Genomic DNA, 19,014 nt, shown 5'->3' with positions numbered 1-19,014 from the left:
AAAACTCCAAGATCAGTGGTGTTGCTGCATATCCTTATACTTGAGAGGCATTGTGAAGGCGCTGCACGTTTGTTGACTTGAAAACAGCCCCTGTGCTGAGGTCCTTGCAGTTCAAACAAACCAAAAGCGATGAGTATGTGGGTTGCTGTTGAAGGAAACTGCTGTAACTTGCCTGTCCATCATTGCCCACCTTGCAGTCACCACAGGATTGTCACCTCTGAGCATGTCTCATGCTATGAATTTCGGTGGGAACAGGGCTGAGGTAATTCAAGCTTTCCACAGCTGTCAGCCAGGAGAAATGTTCAGCTTCGGATGGCATGGACCCAAAACCTGTCGCCTGGACAATAAAGGCATTGAACACAAAATCATATTGCTGGCATCAAGGTATGTCAGTTCGGTCTGCAGCTCTTCCTCATGCTGGGAGAAGGTTCTGGGGTTTTTGTGTGGTGCCAGCAGTGTTAGAGCTGGGCTGAGCTGAGCACACAGAAATGCTGTAAGTCCTGTCTCATTCTCTGTGTGCTTGTGTGGTACGAGATTCCTCTGATGCAGCTGGGCTGCAACCAAACAACCTGGGTCAGGTAAAAACCTTTAAAATGAGCAGACCTAGAGTTTGGCAGGGACTGCAGAGGTGACTGATACTACTTGGGACCTTTTCCCCCTGAAATAGTCTTTCTGCTCTCATGTCCCTTCTCCCTTTTCTTTTCCTTCTAGGAAAGGTTTGTTGTGGAAGGCAGGTGTTGTGTTACTTTTGTTCTTCATGAGTATTCAGCACTTGAGTTGCCCATCAGTAAAACTGAGACTGTGATGATTTCTGCCTTTCCAAAGTGTGATTCTAAACAACTTCTGAGATTTCAGATGCACCTTGCAGTAAAAATAAGTGTTTGCAGCACAGAGCACTGACTTACAACCTGTGGTCTCTGGATACTGAGGTTTGTGAGGTGCCTGTGTGTGCTTCATGAAAGGTAACTAAGGAGAGGCAGTGTCTTGTCAGAAGGTTTAGTTAAAGTTTAGAAGAGGAGTACTCCTGTAGGGTCCACAAACCAAGGCATTGTGAAGTGTCCAGGCTTACTCATGCGTGCATCATCTTTGAGTTTCATCATTATGCATTTTGGGTGCCTATGTATGTATGAGGATTACTCTTTCATATTTCTATCTTTTATGTCTGCTACAGAATAATTATTAGATTAATGAGGGTTTGGTGATTGCTTACAGGTTATACTGGAAGTTTTGGCCAATTAGAAGTTCAAGGTTTTAGACAAAGAATCAAAGTGGAGTATGGAAGGATGGGAACTATGCCTAAAGCCAGGAATGGTTGGAGACGTGTATTCTCAGTGTCTGGTAGCACTAGTTCCTCTTGCTGGAGAGGAGAGGCTGTAAACCTTACTGCAGTAAACCATAGGAAACCTTTGCACAACAGCAGGAAGCGGGGAAGGTTAGCTGTGCCAGGTGGGTGACCTGTGTGAAGGAAGGCTTGGTGGAGCTGGCTCAGCTCCTCCTGGTGCATTGTTGGGCTGTGGATTACACTGCTTGCTTGTGAATGGTGTCTGTGCAAAAACATGCCTCAGTATTTTGGTAGTTTGAATATCGATTACCAGCAGCTCCAGTGGAGCTGGGCTGCCGAAAGTGAGCGGTGAGAAAAGCAGTGCAGAGTTTAATAACATTCTGTGCCTTTTTAGAAACGGGGAGTTCAGAAGGGCATTAATGAGCTGTTAGCTAGGTAGGAGAGTTGGTCTCCTGTGTTAGGTATATCCCTGGCTTGGCTCACCAGGATCTTCACCAGCATTTGGATCAGTTCTCACAGACCCCCATTAAGAGCTGAGCATAGCTCTTGAGGTGAGGTGTGTGACCCTTAGAGGCAAAACAATCTTTGTGAAAAACAATAAACCATTTATTCAGCACTTCAGAAGGAGTTTTAACTGTTCAGGAGCTGTTAAATTCACAGTGACACTGTAGTGTGCAGTTCTGAAGAACAACATGTTTGGTTTTCTACTGTTAATATGCTCAGCATGTTTCTCATTAATGAGTGGGTTTTTTCCCCCTCATGGTATTTCCATTCTTATTTGCCCACTGTCTTTATGACAAGGCTGTTAACCACTCACAGGGTGGTGACACAGCATCAATTCCTGCTTGCACAGCTCATTTATTTAGGCTGAGATTCCTAAAGAGTGCCCTGATGAAAGCTGAGTTGAGAACTCATTTTAAAGCTTGATAACTCCTTCTCTTATCTGAGAAGAATAATTTTGTGCTCTGCCTGAGAATTTTGTGCTCTGTCTGCATCTCTCCATGTTTCAGTTTTTCTCCTTTTTTCCAGATTGCTTGGCTGGCAACGCAGTGACGCAGCGGCTAACTGTTGGAAACCATATGCACTCTATTCAGTACTCGCCGTGGTGTGTGAGAGCAGGAAAGGGAAGAAGTCTGACTTTTCTCCAAGTCTGAAACCTGAAAGGGTAGTATCTTTTTTTTTTCCTATGTGGTTTGCTTAAATAGTGAGGATTTCTCATGTGCTGTGTCACAAAATCCCACCTGCCTAACTTTGCCCTGGAAGAGTAGCAACTATAAATGCAGAGGAAATGAGGGCTGCAGCTCTGAGAATTCTCTTTGGATTTAAGTAACACAAGGAAGTGGTACCTGCGATGCAAAGACCCACTCCAAAGCTCCAAGTGAAGCAGTGGAAAGGCTTGACTGTTCAGTGAGGCTGCTGCGAAGCCTGCAGAGCAGCTAAACATGCTGTGTTTTGTGGTTTATTTGTACTTACTGTATCGAGGCACTTGGACTTGAATGCATGATTATCTGTGTGTTTGAAAGTGCTAAAAGTACCCAGGTTGTTCTGTGGAATATGACCAGCTCATGTCCAAGAGCCGCTTAAGTCTTCACTGAGTGTACGGAGGGCTCATAACCCCTTGCAAAATAAGGCTGAGAACACTGGGGCAGGTTTTGTGGCCAAATTCTGTTGCAGTTGCTGATGTATTTATAAAAAATAAAATCAGGGGAAGCAACTTAAGTTTGTCCTGTGAAATGCTTATATTGTTTGTGTGCATGTGTAATAATATGAGGAAAAAAAACAGTGTCATAATGCAATTTTTACTGTAGTCTTCATGGTGCTATGCAGTAAGCTGAGGGGAGCAGTGAAAATGCTTGTTCCTTCTAATTGTGCATTCCTAAGTGGTTTAAGTGTATAACACCAACCAACTTACTGCATCCAAGGGCTGTCTGGTACTACAAGTATTATCTTTTTCTAAGTAAATTGTAGCTTTGTCAGAATTGAGATGGCCCAGATTTCAGGCTTCAGGATAACCCTAGCAACAAGGTATTCTGCTGTTCAGAAACCTGTGTGGTACATAATTAACCTCTGGTGTCACTTTACTGATTTCTGTAGGTTTAAGGCAGGAAATAGCCAGCATCCCAGTATTTTAAAATGGGTAAGAGGTCAGCAGTCCGCTGATAGATTGGAATATGTGATAAAGGACATTAAAAAATATATACAGTTCCTAGTGCCTTTGTTTTTCTTCATGGAAAATACCCCTGCACGTGCCACTTTATTTCATGGGGTCTCTGTTTCCGTGGCTGTGAACAACACAGTGCACTATGGGCAGAAAAATCCCATGTGATTTCTGTAGAAGAACTTGGTATGTATTTTATAACTAGTAATAAACACCGTTTACCCTGTCACTAGTCTAGTGTCCTGTGCTTTCTCCCTGGCTCTTGAACCAGCAGGAACTACTTAGTCCAAGTACAATATTTTTTTTGTTATAGAAAAGAGGACAACAGTGTTCCTTAGATATCTTTGAGCATCTTAGTGCCCTGTGTGGGTGGAGGCTACCTGGGGGGTGTGGTGAGGGAGGTGTTGCTACCTGTGTGCCAGTGGTACTGAATTGGCTGTTCCTTGTGTTTCCTGCACAGGGGTCAGTATGGGTCACAACTCTCTCTTTTTCTGGTGGTGGAGACAGTGTTTCAAAATTAAATCAATGCTTGAAGCCCATCATCATGGTTGTCCAAAATAAGGCTTTTCTTGCTGCATTTATGTAAAAGCAACAACCATCACCCTTAAAGCTCCCCAAATTGCCCAGTTCAAAAGTTCAAGTAGCTTGTTACAGGATAGCATTGTTTCACAAATGTCTACTGGAAGGCTGTTCTATGGGGTGAGGGGAGCCCATTTAGTCCCTGAAACAATAGAGGCTTTTTATCCTACTCCTTTTTTTCCTCCTTGTAAACCTAAAACACACAACCTGTTTCCAGAGCTGCTTTTCAGATGATCTGAATCAACACTGCATAACCATTCCTTTCTTCCTCTTCCAGAGCCTGAGTTCAAGAAGCAGATAGGCTAATGGTCACCCGTGGCTCTTGAGCTGTGTGTGGCCTGTACACAGTCCCTTGTGCATTGCTCACACAGGGCTTTGAAAAGTGAAGGCCATACGGTGTGTTATACCTGGGTTAAAGCCTTTCTTGTTGACTAAACTAAAATGAAGCAAACCATGCTACAGCTTTACCCCACGTTCTCACTGACTACTAGAGTCTTGTCTACTACTCTGCTAGCAAAACTTTACTAGATTAATATAAACTTCTTTTTCATGAGGAAGGTGAGTCCGTCTGTCTAATTTGATTAGTTGTATCCAGTACCCTCTTGCTCAGCTGAAGAGATGTTCCCAAACCAGTGGTGGCTCTTTTGAAGTGTAACAAAACAGTCCCCAAAGTTGTCCTTCCAGTGTGAAATTCTTTCTGTGTAAGCCTGTCTTGGGCCACAGGAAACACAAATGCTCTGTGTGCTCTGCTCATGCTGCTTAATACTTTCTTGCTTGGAGACAAGCTGAGCTGCTGTCACTGCAAAAGCCACCTCACCAGGGAAGTTTTGTACTTCCTGCAGCTATTTGCAGCCTGAAACGGGAGCCTACATTTGTGCCTCTATACTGTCTGGAGTGTTTTCTGGAAGTGTGCTTCATGTGAGTCATCAATGTGCATTAGTCAGATTGTTTCAGACTGGATGAAAGGAAGAGTGTTGGAAGTTTAGGCTTGCCAGCTTAAAAGTTTGATTTGCGAAGTTGCTAAAAAGGACCCATCAGTTTGTCAAGTCACAACTTTCACACACCACTCGATAGTCTTTGTTTTCTATTTGGGATTCTCATCTCTTTACAGGGCAGATAATTTAACCTTCTAAATTCAGCCCAGCAGATCACAAAGTCTATTACTGGAGTATTTATTCTTTACTGTCCTTTGTGATTGTTTAATCTCTACACTGCTGTGAGCAGTTCCTTAATTTCTCTTTAAGAAAGCCAAATTGCATAGGCAGTTTGAAGAGGAGACCATAATTCTGTTTTCAGAAGATAGTGCTGACAGGTTAGTCTGCCTGTGCAACCTAAATATTGTAATGTCTGCATAGCCCAGGGGGAGACTGGTCAAATACTGTTAGATAGAACAAAATTAATGCATTGAAGAGGTTTTGCTTCAAACCTTTTCATAGTTTTCTGGTAATTGTTTGGATTATTTCAAAAGTACAAATAGAGCTCTTACTGGTGTGTTAAATTTTTATAGAGTTGACAAGTGGGAAAGTGTGTGGGGGAAAAAACCCATGATTGTGATTTGCAAATACTTTTAAGGTCAGCATGTCAGGAACACACCCCTGTCCCAGGCCAGTTTGAGGCTGTATTGCCCACTTGGTAATAACTTTTCAATTTTTGTAATCTGGTTTTGAATCTTATCAAAATGAAAATGACACTTTCAATAATTAATGAAATGAGGTAACGACAGAATGTTTAAGCTGCGTCCAAATACAATATGTTTTTTAACCTGAGATGTTTCCTCTTCATATTAAGTTGCAAAATCAGCTCCTGTGAGTGGAGCTAGTGCATCAACTTTCTAGCTACCCATGATGAGCACGTTAAAATCTTGATTTAGTTCACAGGCAAAAAAATCGTCACAAACTTCCTAGGCTTCAGTTCTTACTCGACAGTAATTGCAAAGCCTAGAAGAATTTTCCACAGCCAGAGAAACCCTTTTGACCATCCAGTCCATGGAATTACCCAGGCTGCATAACTGAATCATTCATTTAGCAACCGTAACGCTCTCTGATTGAGCGAGGCTGGAGAGTGGCCTGATGAGCTATGGGAGAGCCACCTCTCTGGAGAGGCTGGAGCAAAGCAAGACAAACAGATAAGATACTGTGTGATGACGGGGAACTGGAAGCAATCAGAACCTGTGGGTAAATTGCCCCATGGTTTTGTTTTGGCTTGATGTACTTTGTTCTTAGTGCTAAATTTTGCAACCAAAATGTGGTATGTATGACCTGTGTCCACTGGTTTTTATTCCTTTAACAAAAATTCAAAAGCAATTGTTGTGTCTGGATTGAAAAACTTGAAATAACTTTAAATTCTTTTTTAAAAAAACACCTTTTTCTTCTTTTTCATAATGTGATTGCTCCTCTGGAAGCATGCTGAGCTCTTGCTATGATGGGTCTTGCTGCAGCTTGTAAAATTACCACAGGGTGGTAAGAGCCATGTTGGGTCTGAGGTGGGGTGCAGTTAAAAAAACTAAGCTGTAGCTTAATGACTGGGCTGTTCCTTTTTCTGGTTGTTTCAGTCTGTCTGGTGGCTACTTGGCAAAAGGCAGCAGGTGAGGAAGTACTCGGTGAGGAATTTGTACTGGCTGCTCTGACAGGGGGTGCTGGGCCACACTTCTGAGGGAAGGGACACACACAGAGCTCTGAGTGTGCATTTATTCCTTTCAGCACCAGGATCTGTGATCGTTGATGCTTGTGGCAGTTTAACCTCCAGGTATAAAGCTAGTTTAACTAGCAGTTAGAGGGCTACTCAGATTTGGGGCTGATACTTCAGCATCTGCTGAAGAGCTTTCTTTCACGTTCAGTTCTTTCTGCTGGCTCTGTGACAGAGAGGTGCCAGGGACAGGTGACACAGAAACTGAGCTGGATGGTGTTGGGTGCAGAGCCAGCTCAACCACCTCCTCACCACTGAAGAAGGCATAAAACACCTCAAAGATGCAATTCTATAGCTTTTTTTTTTTTCCCCTCTTGACCACCTGGGTGCCTTGGTAGTTTTTTGGGCACTGCTAGCTAAAGCTGTGTGGAGGCACCTGTTGTACAAATTACCAGCTTCTCTCATCTTCCTTCTGCAAGGAAAGTGGTTCTCTCTTCTTGCCTGTGCAAACAATTCTCAGATTTCCAAGAAGCATCAAAGCCATCAAGCTTTAAATAAAGTTGTCATGGTTTAACCTGACAGGCAGCTAAAACAACTGTACAGCCACTTGCTGATGCTCAACTAGTTGTGCAAAAGTGACTAGAAATGCCAGAGAAAATTAGAGAAATTTAGAAAAGACTCAAGAGTGGGCTGAGAGCTGAGTGCAGCTGACAGAAGAACACTTCCCAGAAGGAGTGGAGCTGCTGGGTAAGAGTGTGGCCATAGAGACAGTTGCGCAAAATCAGAGAATAATCTCCTGCCAGGCAGTTGGGGTCTGAGCTGCAGCCTGATGCTTTCTTCATCGTTTTGTAGCTGATGCCTTCCCAAGTTCAGCAGTCTGTGGCGTGACTCCTCCAGACCAAGAGCCTTCTCAGGTATGCTCTTCTCCTCAAACTGGTGCTGGGATCCAGCTCTACTTTTCTAATATGTAATTGAGCAGAATTCCTTGCAATTCAGAAAGCTTAATCTCCCTTAAAACTCCGTAATATAAATTGTTCAGAACTTTAAAAAGTAAGTCCTGAGTGGCTGCCAGTTAGCAGTCATCTTACTCAGAAGATTGGAAGTAATTCTTGATTAGATTGCAGAAACCTTTTTTTAAAACCTTCCCCTTTTCCTGCCTTTGTACTTACAGATCTCTTTCTGTCTTTGAATTTACAGGTTTTCCCTTATGTTGCATCCCTACCTGCAGGAATTCCTTACAGCTCCTAGTTTATGGTAGGCATTCAGATGGACTTTCCTCCTCTTCTGCTTGTTTAATGCAAGCCAATTATTTCAAGGCAGTCTGACTTTCTTTCCTGAAAATGGACTTGAGCTGCTGGATATCTAGTCTAGTGTTTGTGCATGAATCTAAATTATCTACTACTTTCCTGCTTGTTTTTTGAAAAACCTATAGTAACCCCTGTACTACCCACAGCATGTCTGGACTTCAGTACACGAAGCTTATGAATGTTTTGGCACCTGCGTGAAGGTCAGCCAGGCTGTGAAACAATCTTTCTGTAAAATTACTGGGTGTTTTTCCTCCCAGATGTTAGCAGAGAGGTGTTTACCGAGGGTGTAATTCTGCTCCTCGGCGGGGTGTACTGGTCTGTATCAGACGTGGCTTAGTGCCCCCACCTGGCACTTGGTGTGTCAGACTGATGATCCGCAAATTGCCGGCTGGTTTATAGCTACGAGAGAGCAGAGGTTCCCAAACAGGTAAAGCTCTTTCTCACACCCAGAACTGGTGTGGGGGTACTCGGGTAAAGGTGTGCAGAGACGCCTGTTGTTGCACAGCAAATAGTATTCTCTGTGTGTGGAGCAGTAAGTGGCTGAGCTAAATTCCAAGGGCTTCAAATTCTTGGCTGAAAAGTTCTAAAATGGAAATTTTCAGTTTGAAATGTCCCAGTGGCATGTCATGGGAACTGTACTGTGGGACTCTCATTGCCATGGGTATCTTCTTGAGGCTGGGTTCCTGACTGAGTGTGTCTCCCACCCAGAGCAGTGAGTTATTTCTTCCCTTGTTGGGCCAGTAGGAATGGTCGCTTGTGATGACCATCGGGCTGCAGTTAGCCATTTCTGCAAATGGCTCACTTAAAATGATCCTGAAGCGCAGGATTTCCACTCTGCCAGTGTAAATTCAATCAGTCTTTACTGCAATTAGCAGTTCCATTACCTGGCTTCTCTTTACAGTCTTCTCACTGCTGCATACATGGTTGATTTTGAAGACTTCTTAACACTTTTTAAATTTAGGAAAGGAGTTTAAAAGCCAGCAAGGGCAGCTTACAAAGCCAGGCTTCAGCAGAATATATCTTTCAAAGTCAAGAGCTTGTAAGGAAATTGTTGTTGTCTAACAGTAATTCAAAGGATTTTTATTTTTTTTATTTTAATTTGGTAAGCAAAATCAAGCAATACAAAGGCAAACTAAACACAGTGGCATCATGGCAAAGGATTTTGACACATTTATGACTGCATAATTTGCTTTACTCCCTTGATATTCTGCTGGCTTTGGATCATTTCATTTTAATGACCTGTTTTTTCACTATCCAGCAGCAATGTTTGCTTTCCTTGTCAGTGCAATTCTGCCAATTAGCGGGGTTTGGTTTTTTTCTTTATTTTACATCAGCTTAATTTTTTAGAACATTGTCTTTCCCTTATGGCAGAAATTTTAGCTGTCTGCTTATTCTCAGCGGAACAGGAGAACAGTAAGAGTCACAACAGAGGACCGTGAATCCCTTGCTAATGTTTCCAGATTTGCAGGATGTTTGCTGAGTGACTTTTGAATCATTTCAGTATCAGTCCCTATGACAGGTTCTGTTTATACTTCAAATGCCACAGGCAATGAAATACTCAATTTTTGGAAGATGGTAAAATTGTCCCTTAATTCTTAGCAGTATAGTGGTGAGTCAGCTGTTAATACTAACAGTACTCCCACAAATGTCAGATGCCTAACGAGGAGCAGCCCTTGCGCTCAGCAGCTTGCGCTGGAAATGTCGCACGTAAGCAATGAAGAGCGGTACCGAAGGAGCCCGGAACGGCACATCAGCGCTGCCTGCTCAGTGGGCACAGGAGAAGGGCCAGGGATGCAGCCTGAGCCCTTGGCCAGGCTATGGGCACAGACTGCTGGTGGCTTCAGGGGCACGTGTCCAGGGAGGGGAAACATTTGTTGTTTTCCCAGGGTGAAAGCGCGTGCCACCGGGCGCTGCAGAAGGGGAGGACAGGTTATTATTCCTGTGCAGCACCTGTTAGTCTGGCATATGCGGTTGAAGACTTGATGTCTTGTTAATCGAATGGCCAGGAAGGATTGGTAGCAGTTACCAGGATTTTAATACCTCTAAGTGTGGTCTACCAGATTAGAGACAAAACACTTCTCTGGGGGCTTTTTCTCACTTTTTCTCTGTCCTCAGAAAGGGCAGATCTCTTCAAGCTCTTCTAAAGGTCTTTTATGACCCTAACATATATAACCCCTGCCTGAAAGTCTGGAAGACGCTCGTTTTAGAGCAGCAGTTTGGGGGTGAAAAATACAAGGTGCTGCTCCTCAGGTGAGCTTTGGGCTCCACCTCTGCTGGCCCCTGCATTTGTGTGAACATGGTGAGGAGGGGGAGACTGGGATTGCAGGGGAGCTGTTCCTCAAAGCAAAACTCAGGGGAAACATTAGCACGTGATTTCAAGGCAGTACGGGGTAAGAGAGGGATGTGTATCACACCACTGGGCATTTGGTGACACCCAAATTAATTCCTCTGTTTGGGACGTGGTTGCTGTTGCTGCAGTCCACAGCACAGCCAGTCTTTGGACTGCAGTCCCAGACTTTGGACCTCAGCGGCTGTTGGAAAGCTCAGTATTTGCAAACTGAGAGTTTTTATTAAACCACAGTGCAGGAAGTTTGACAGCATGGGTAAACCACATCTGCTCCCTTGCTTTCAGACATTTCTGTGTTACAATTGTGAAGAGACAGAACAGCTGTAGGAAATTTTTTCCCCTCTTTTTTTTTTTTTTTTCCCCTTATTCTTTCCTTTCATAGAAACCCTGTCATCTCTGAGGCCGAAGCCTGTAAGACTGCTCCCTGCCTGTGGTGGGCCAAATACTCAGTTTTCGCAGCTTCCAGGCAGCCCTGTTCTGGCTGCTGCTGCAAGCTCAGAGCAGAGTGCTATACAATGCATGTGTACTGCCAAAATGTATACAGTGCTTAGTCTGTATAGTCCGAGCTGATGTAGCAAATATCCCTGGAAACTGAAGCTTGTCTGCTGCCAAGCCTAAAACATGCTGTGGTGAGAAAGCAAGAGGTTAAAGGACGGGGAATACAGCTGTAACTTCTACACCCTCTACATCGGAGCCCTTGGGTGCCTTTTCCCAGGCAGTTGGGCCATTTTTCCTGCCTCTGGAAACCGTGTGATTTCTGTAATTACCACTCAAAAGATGGAAAGTGATGGACCAACCTTTTTATTCTCACTGAAACTGTCAGCTTGGGTCTCCTCACTGTTTCCAGTTTGTATGTAACTGTTTTCTTTGCCTTTTATTACACAGAGAGGAGCAAGCTGTGCCATGGGGAGGCAAGCTGAGACCCAAGGCTGGCAGCATCCAAATGAGAGGAGCAGAGCTGCTCCAGTCCTCCGTCAGCCACAGTCCGGCCCGTAGCAGTGAGGGAGATCGGAAGTCAAGTGAGGTCAACAAAGCCAGGTATGACATAGCACACTCACAGTGTCACTGAGGCAAGGGCCTGCATCTGCATTTAAATGTGATTTCAGTGGGGTGAGTTTGAGGCAATTTGTTCTTCACAATTCCCTGCTAGTTTTTTTGGGAGGATGGCTTTCTGGGGTTTTGTCACCTGAGGCTACAGGGACAGGCAGGTTCTCTTAAGGATCCTTGGAGAATGAGAATGACATACCACAGAGCTGTAGTTAATATTAGAGCGTTGTTTTTGCAGAAAGATTTTAGCAATCAGCGTAGCTTCTCACTGCACAGAGTGTCTGGCAATTTGTACAGCTTGCCTATTACATAAAATGCCTGTTCCTCAGAATGAGCACATGGTAAAGCAATCATAATTTAGGCACTGATGTTAAAAAGTACCAGTTGCTCAATCCACAGAGGAAGAAGGATGGTGGAGGTGGAGAGTCCTGGTACTGCCAGTGACGTTCCATGTGGAAAGCATGAAGGCCCAAGCAGTTGAGCTGTTGTTGGATCTGCTTCAGAAACCTCTTGGATAAGCTGATGTATTTATAACATCTCAGTTTGGGAGTTTGGCCTTTACATCTCTGTAAGTAAGTGGATTCTGAAGAGGCTGCCAATCATCACGTGGGCATTTGGGTTTTAGGAGGTGATGACTGTGTCATGATCTTCATCTCTTCCTGTCCATTGCATCCTGCCTGAGGACACACTTAATCCATTAAAGTAGAAACTGAGGCAACAGATTATATTAAGGACTTTAAGCATTCCTCTGTCATCCATGTACATATTACCCTTAGGAATGTGCCTCAGCTTCCAATTCAATCTCTGCGTTCACATGATCTTTTTCCTATTCTAGGCAGTTTCTTTTTGATGCCAATAAAGAGCTTTTAACACAACCAGTAATGGTTTCATATTATTTTTTGTCATGGGAAAAGTTTTCTTGTGAGACCATTTCTTCTTTCAGTAACTACCAGCTCCCCTTAACTTCATTCTTTGTGGTTTTCAAAGAGATTCTATAATCTGTTATGTTGGAAGTGACCTTTAAAGGTCATCTAGTCCCAACCCCCTGCAGTGAGCAGGGACATCTTCACTACATCAGATTGCTCAGAGCCCCATCAAGCCTGACCTTGAATATCTCCAGGGATGGGGCCTCCACTACCTCTCTGGGCAACCTGTTCCAGTGATCCTCCACCACCACATTGAATTAATATCCAACCTAAATCTCCCCTTTTCCAGTTTAAACCCATTACACCCCTTGTCCTGTTGCTACATGCCCTTGTCTACAGTTCTTCCCCAGCTTTCTTAAAGGCACCTTTCAGGTACTGGAACGCCACTACAAGGTCCCACCGAAGCCTTCTCTTCTCCATGCTGAACAAGCCCAACTCTCTCAGCCTGTCTTCACAGGAGAGGTGCTCCAGCCCTTTGATCATTGCTGTGGCCTTTCTCTGGACACACTCCAACAGGTCCATGTGGTCCTTGTGTTGAGGGCTGGATGCAGCACTCCAGGAGCGGTCTCAGCAGAGTAGAGGAGCAGAATCACCTCTCGATCTGCTGGCCGCACGTCTTTTGATGCAGCCCAGGATGCAGTTGGCCACCTGGGCTGCAGATGCACATTGGTGGCTCATGTCCAGCTTCTCATCCATGGGTACTCCCAAGTCCTTTTCCTCAGGGCTGCTTTCAAGCACATCATCTCCTAACCTGTATGGACAATGGGGGTGGTCCTGACCCAGGTGCAGGACCCTGCACTTGGCCTTGTTTCACCTCGTGAGGTTCACTCAGGCACACTTCTCTGATGCATGCAGATGTTCTGTTCCACACATTTGCTGAAGCTTTCTTGATCCTGCCTGCAGTCCATGTGTGTGTTCTGGGGGAAGGCTGCTACTACAGAAAGGCAGAGCACAGACACCAGCAATTTATTATCCTGCCTAAATAGTGATGCCTGACGAGAGGAGCAGAAAGAAAATAGCCTCAGCTTCTAGGGCCTTATGGCAGTATTAAATTTGGTGACAACTTTGTCATATAGCTGGCTTGCTCTTCTGTACCACATCTGTAGGTAGCATGTCAATGTCCAGCAAAACACAAAGCCCAGAAGTGCGTTCATAACAGTTTTGAAAACCTCTTCAATTCAGTCTGTTTACAGTCAGAGCTGGTTTTTATAATGCTCTCAGGCCCAAATGTACATAAAGAAATATGTCTACAGATTTCAGTTATGCATTTGGTGACTTGGATTGCCAAGTTACCTAACAATAATTTTGAGGTGTTTCTCTAAAAGCAGAGCCATGCAAGGAGATGAATCAATGGCATCTGGGTGAATGAGACTCTGCAGGAAGTAACATGACCCAGCAGGTTATAAAACATGAGACTCTGGAAACTCAGTACCCTATGTGTGATGAAGGATGTTTGATTCTAACTCAGCTTGAGAGTGGAAGGTCTGTTGTGTGTGGGGGAGGGTTGTTGATAAATCATAACTGTGTCTGTTTGCAGTCCTCTGAGCTGTGGATTGCAGCTCATGAATGCTGCTTGTTCTTGGGACAAGCAAGTGCTGTTAAGTTCCCCTCTACAGATACTATAGTACAAGCAAGTGTCTAATGAAGTACAGGACACTTGAGGTTTTTAATCAGTCACTCAATGCTGCTGAAAAAGTCATTTGGATATGACTTAAAAACCTGTTTGTGAGCATCCTGGGCATGAACAGTAGAAACTCAAGTAGAGACCAAGCCCTGCTCCTGTTTTTGTGAAATAAATCAGTTGTTGGAGAACCTTGTGCCTAGAACAGATCAAAGATACTGAGGATTGCCCCAACCCCTGTGCAGCACCCCACGCTTGGCCTCGTTGAACCTCACAAGGTTTATGTGGGCCTGCTCCTCACGCTGTTGGGTGCCCTGGGATGGCATCCCTTCCTGACAGCTATCAGCTCAGTGTCATCCCTAGACTCGACTCACTGAGGGTGCACTCCATCCCATCGTCTGTGTCACTGAGAAGATATCAAAGGGTATTGGTCCCACTACGGGCATAGCAATAAGCTTTGGAATCCAGGCAGGGCAAATTTTGGGTCTTGTTTTCTCAAAGTACAAGCAAAGGTCAAAAGACCAGAATCCTGGAGCTCCAGAAACCTTTGAGGTGGCGTTTTCACCAGAGCACAACAGGATCAGGCATCCATATTTGATTACATCCTTTGAAAATCCCGGCCTAGATAAAACACATTATAAGCAAAAAAAACCCTTCTGCAACATCAGAGCTGTTCACACAGCTTTTCTGACAGTTACTCCCCAAATGCTTTCCTTATTTTTTGGTATTCAGAAAGGAACATAGTTTGGGACAACAAGGCTTGAAAAGTTGTCACTTTTCCTTAATTGTGCAAATCTCTCATGATCTGAAACGTTCTCCAACTTACTTGGAGAAGGGCTGCAGCGTGATGAGCCAGGATGCACCTAATCACTGGGGAATGACCTTACCCCACACTTGGCCCCTACAGCCCCTCTCAGGGCCCATGGGCTCTAACCATGTAGCAGATCTGTGTAGGCTGGTCCTTGCACTAACCTGCATTCCTCACTGATTTCAGGAGTCTCTGTGAGATGCTTCCAAGATTGCTCCCTGTACACACTGAGCTGTGAGAGAGATTGAGCCCTAAAGGTGTTCTCTCTCCTAATAGGACTAAAGTTGCAGTCTTTTCAGGTGACTTATATCCCCCCAAAATAGAATTGAGTCGTGTGTGCTCCCCACTCCACACCAAGTGTACCACAAAAGCCATGTTTAATCCTTCATTTCTCAAATTTTCACTCCTATTTATTTCTCTAGTTACAACAATAATTAATTTCACAGAATTAACAAGGGGAGGCAACCAAAAAGGGGAATAAATGGAATGTGACTGACGAGGTTTTCCTGTTGTCATTTGGGTAGGAACCGGTTGGCATTCCAAATGTCCAGGCAGAAGCAACGAAAGCACAACCACAGAAGACCCAGAAACTGGTGAGTTCAGTTCAAATATTCAAACAGGATCCCCCATATTTGAGTTAATGAGATTTATACAGTAATGGACTGACAAGTGCCAGGAACAAGCTTATGTTTCACAGAAGAAACTACAGGAATAGTACCAAGGACCCATTGCTGAACAAAGAAAAGCTTATGTTAACTCAAGAAGTAAGATTATTGGTTTAGCCTGGCTTTTAGAGGAGGACTTTTTATAAAAAAAACCATCAGCAGATATGTTGGTCTACAGATGAAATTATTTCTTAATGCATCGAGGGGGATGCCTTCAGCCACACTGGCTCAGAGCTGCCCTGAGCCCCAGTAGTGGAGCTTGGGGCCCTGGCAAGTCTGGCAGTTCCCTCCTTTGCCCAGCTCCAGGCTGTCTGGATGCTACAGACTGCAGTGATGTTTTTGTTGTCTGGTATCAGAAGAAAATTGCAGGTATTAACAATGACTAGCCTTATGTGCTGAAACATTACCATAAACATTGTTCACGCAGCCCAGCTGCTCGGAGACATTGATAGAAGCAAACGAGTGAATGTTCTCCTCTTCTTCAGTGAGTATCCAGAGTAATTGTATCCAAGTCAATAATCATTCTTCCCTTTTCCTCTGCCTCATGATAAATGGAAGATAATCCCATTTTAATCAAGTCTTTGCTCCAGCCCAGTTCCAGAGCTGTGAGTCATCAGTGGCTGCGGGGGTGGGGGGAGCTGCCCCTGGGTTAAGCTGGTAACACAAAGGCCTGAATTTGGTTTCCTACTTCTATCAAAGGTTCATATATTATGCAGGCTGCCTATCTCCTTCAAAACAGAAACTTCTTAATGTTTTCATGAGAAAAGGCCTTACAGTGCACGAGTTTCACAACACAATAAGTAAACCCTGCTAGGCATAAATCATTTAGGCAGCTCATAGCACTTTTCACTTAATCCCATCATTGCAGGACTCTTCTAGATCCTCCAGTATCAAATCCTGCTGGTTATTCACCCAGTTTCCTTTCTTAACTGTCTTCCCTTCCCCCTTAGCCATTTGACCAGCTTGATACTGGGGTGTCCTGTAGTGGGAAGCTGGCAAAATGACATTGCTTTGGCCTCGCTGAGAGTAGACCTCCCTCTGAGCAATCTCCCTGAAGCAGAGCTGAAGTTTAAAGGCTGCCTGAAATCCTCGGCGGAAGTTTTCATTAAAGAAACCGTAGATGATGGGGTTGACGCTGCTGTTGAAAAAGGCCAGCCAGTGAGCAAAGGGGTAGATGTAGATGTTGATGATCTGCAACTGGAGATCTGAAAGGTTGGCGTAGTCTGAGAGCATCATCAGGGTCCACAAGGGAAGCCAGGACAGGGTGAAAAGCAAAGCCACGGTAATGAGCATTTTGATGACCTTTTGCTTCTTCTTAGGCACACTGTGCCGCTGCTCCTGGCTGTGCTTTCCCACCACAGGCACAGCTGTGTTGAAGAGAGCAATGCTTATCCTCACATACATGATAATAATAAGTGACAGGGGGGCCAGGTAGATGTTGGCAAACAGAATGGTCGTATAGACCTTTCTCATTTCCGGGTAAGGCCAGTCCTCCCGGCACCAGTATACAGGGCGGGTTTCATTCCCATAGCCAAGGATTACCCTGAAATGCTTCTCTTCTTGTACCTGCAGCATGACTGCAGAGGGACACATGATTGCGATGGCCAGCAACCAGATGATGGCTATAATGACAAGTGCAGTTGAAATCGTCAGCTTCTGCTTAAATGGGTAAACGATGCATCGAAACCTGTGGCAAAGACACCCAGGGACACATGCAGAGAAGCCGTGTAAGGACAGCTTCAGCAAACAGGCAAGCACATGCACACTTTTAAAATTATATACATATTTTTAAAAGTATAGATACGATCATCTTCTTATCCTGCCTAAAGCAGTGGGATTATATTTCATGACTCCGTTTCAGAGCTGTGCTGGTAAAAACAATCCAAAAAACAGGTCACGTGCTGTTAAAATTTCCTCATTTTGATCTGTCTCTGTATCAGCCTGCTGCTGCTACTTCCATTAACCCAAGCAGGTACCAGTGTCTCCGCTATCTGGTTTAATCACTAAGGGACAAACCAGTTCTAGGCAGCCAGGTGGAGCCTGGCTGTACCACTTTTAAGAGTGTAGAAGCAAATTGCTAGGGCTGCTCTTCAGAGTCAGACACATTTTGCTTTACTTAATAGCTTTAGAAGCCAAATGCATCTAATTATTGTGATGGTGTGTGGATTAATGAGTCGGCCCCAGCACAGTCGGGTGGCCAGAAGGAAAGAACCAGTTTACAGCGTCCACATCATCTTACCTATCCACAGCAATAGCAACTAGAGTGAAGACAGAGGCAGAAACAGAGATTCCTTGGACCATGCCGCTCATCTTGCAAACCAGGCTCCCAAATGGCCATCCTGGAAGGAAATAGGGAGGTAAACAAGACACAGTTTGACGCCTCTGCCCAACAGGTCTGCCAGTCATCGTTCCTGCAAAGTCCTGCTGAAATGCTCTCTGGGACATAGGAGAGGCTTTTCTCGAGCTGCATTTCTTTTCCCTCCTAGAACTGAAGAGGCTTTGTGTGCTCGGACTTAAATGAAGAGAATTAATGAGAAACCTCCCATTAGGGTTGGACTCAATGATCTCTGGAGGTCCCTTCCAACCCCTACGATTCCGTGAATCTGTGAAATGGGCTAGACTTGGATGCCTAAGGGGAAATTTCCACCCTAGAACTGATAGGTTTCTTTTGCTCTGTCAGGCCGTAACAGGGGTTAGGGAGGCCAAGGTTATGTAAACAGGCTTAACCAAACACCATTAAAATGAGATCTCAAGACAAGAAGGGGAATTGAACACAGCCTTTGAATGTTTCTCAACCAGTGTGGGGGTGATGTGTGAAAGAGTTTGCCCCTTGAGCCCAGCATGCACCGAATTTGCACCAAGCTTTCTCAGAGAAATTGCTTTCTGTACACTGTGGACAGAGTTAAGAAGCAATTTGGGTGCATAGCTGTGCACCCAGCTCTCTGAGGCCTTAGGGATGCCAGCCCTCAGAAATGCAGATGAGCCCCCCTTGAGATATTCCAGCCTACCTGCAATGATATTGTCCAGGAGGGTGGTGGGCATGCAGAAGATTCCCACCAGTAAATCGCTGACAGCCAGGTTTAAGATGAAGAGGTTCGTGACTGTACGCATATGTTTGCTCCTCAGGACGATAAAGCAAACCACTCCATTGCCAACCATACAGAGCAGGAAGATGAGGAGGTACGAGATGATGAAGACAGCTGCCACGGAAGGCTGATGAAGGTAGAAGTCCACGTAGGAGACGTTACCTTCTAGGTAGAGGTACTTGTATGTCCCATTATAATTCAGCACTTGAGGCCAATCCAATGACGAGTTTGAGTCCATTTTCTTGCTTGTGTCGTAATGTGCCTTAAAAGATACGTTTGAAAGGGTTATGTGAGTATGCTTGAAATAGGGCTGAAGAAGCACAACTCGTTTGGATATGCTGTGTGCTGGGATACCTGTGGAGATCAGGTACACACACTCCTCTGTGGCTGTCTTCAGCAGCCCACCTTCCGACCCTCCCCATGCAGGAAAAGCAACAAATACCGTTAGCCTGACTGTACAACACAGGTGTACAAAAGCAACCAATTAGACTGCTGAAGGTTTTTTTTTTTTCCTTCTGCAGGCTCTATAAAGTAAGTCTTTCCTTTCCCAAAGGAGATGAAAG

At 44.6% G+C, this 19,014-nt stretch overlaps 1 protein-coding gene across 1 annotated transcript; it reads right to left on the bottom strand.

Annotated features, from left to right (window-relative positions):
• Positions 1 to 16,211: 16,211 nt before the first annotated feature.
• NPFFR2 (neuropeptide FF receptor 2) lies at positions 16,212 to 18,689 on the bottom strand (the record flags this gene model as incomplete). Its single annotated transcript, XM_084262860.1, has 3 exons — positions 16,212 to 17,052; positions 17,605 to 17,704; positions 18,374 to 18,689. 3 exons carry the CDS (start codon positions 18,687 to 18,689, stop codon positions 16,212 to 16,214), a joined length of 1,257 nt encoding a protein of 418 aa, XP_084118986.1.
• Positions 18,690 to 19,014: the final 325 nt, after the last annotated feature.

This window comes from Gallinula chloropus, assembly GCF_964237585.1.
Source record: "Gallinula chloropus genome assembly, chromosome: 4".
NCBI lineage: Eukaryota > Metazoa > Chordata > Aves > Gruiformes > Rallidae > Gallinula > Gallinula chloropus.
The sequence above is the reverse complement of the archived record's forward strand: the minus strand, read 5'-3'. Positions and strand labels throughout refer to the sequence as shown.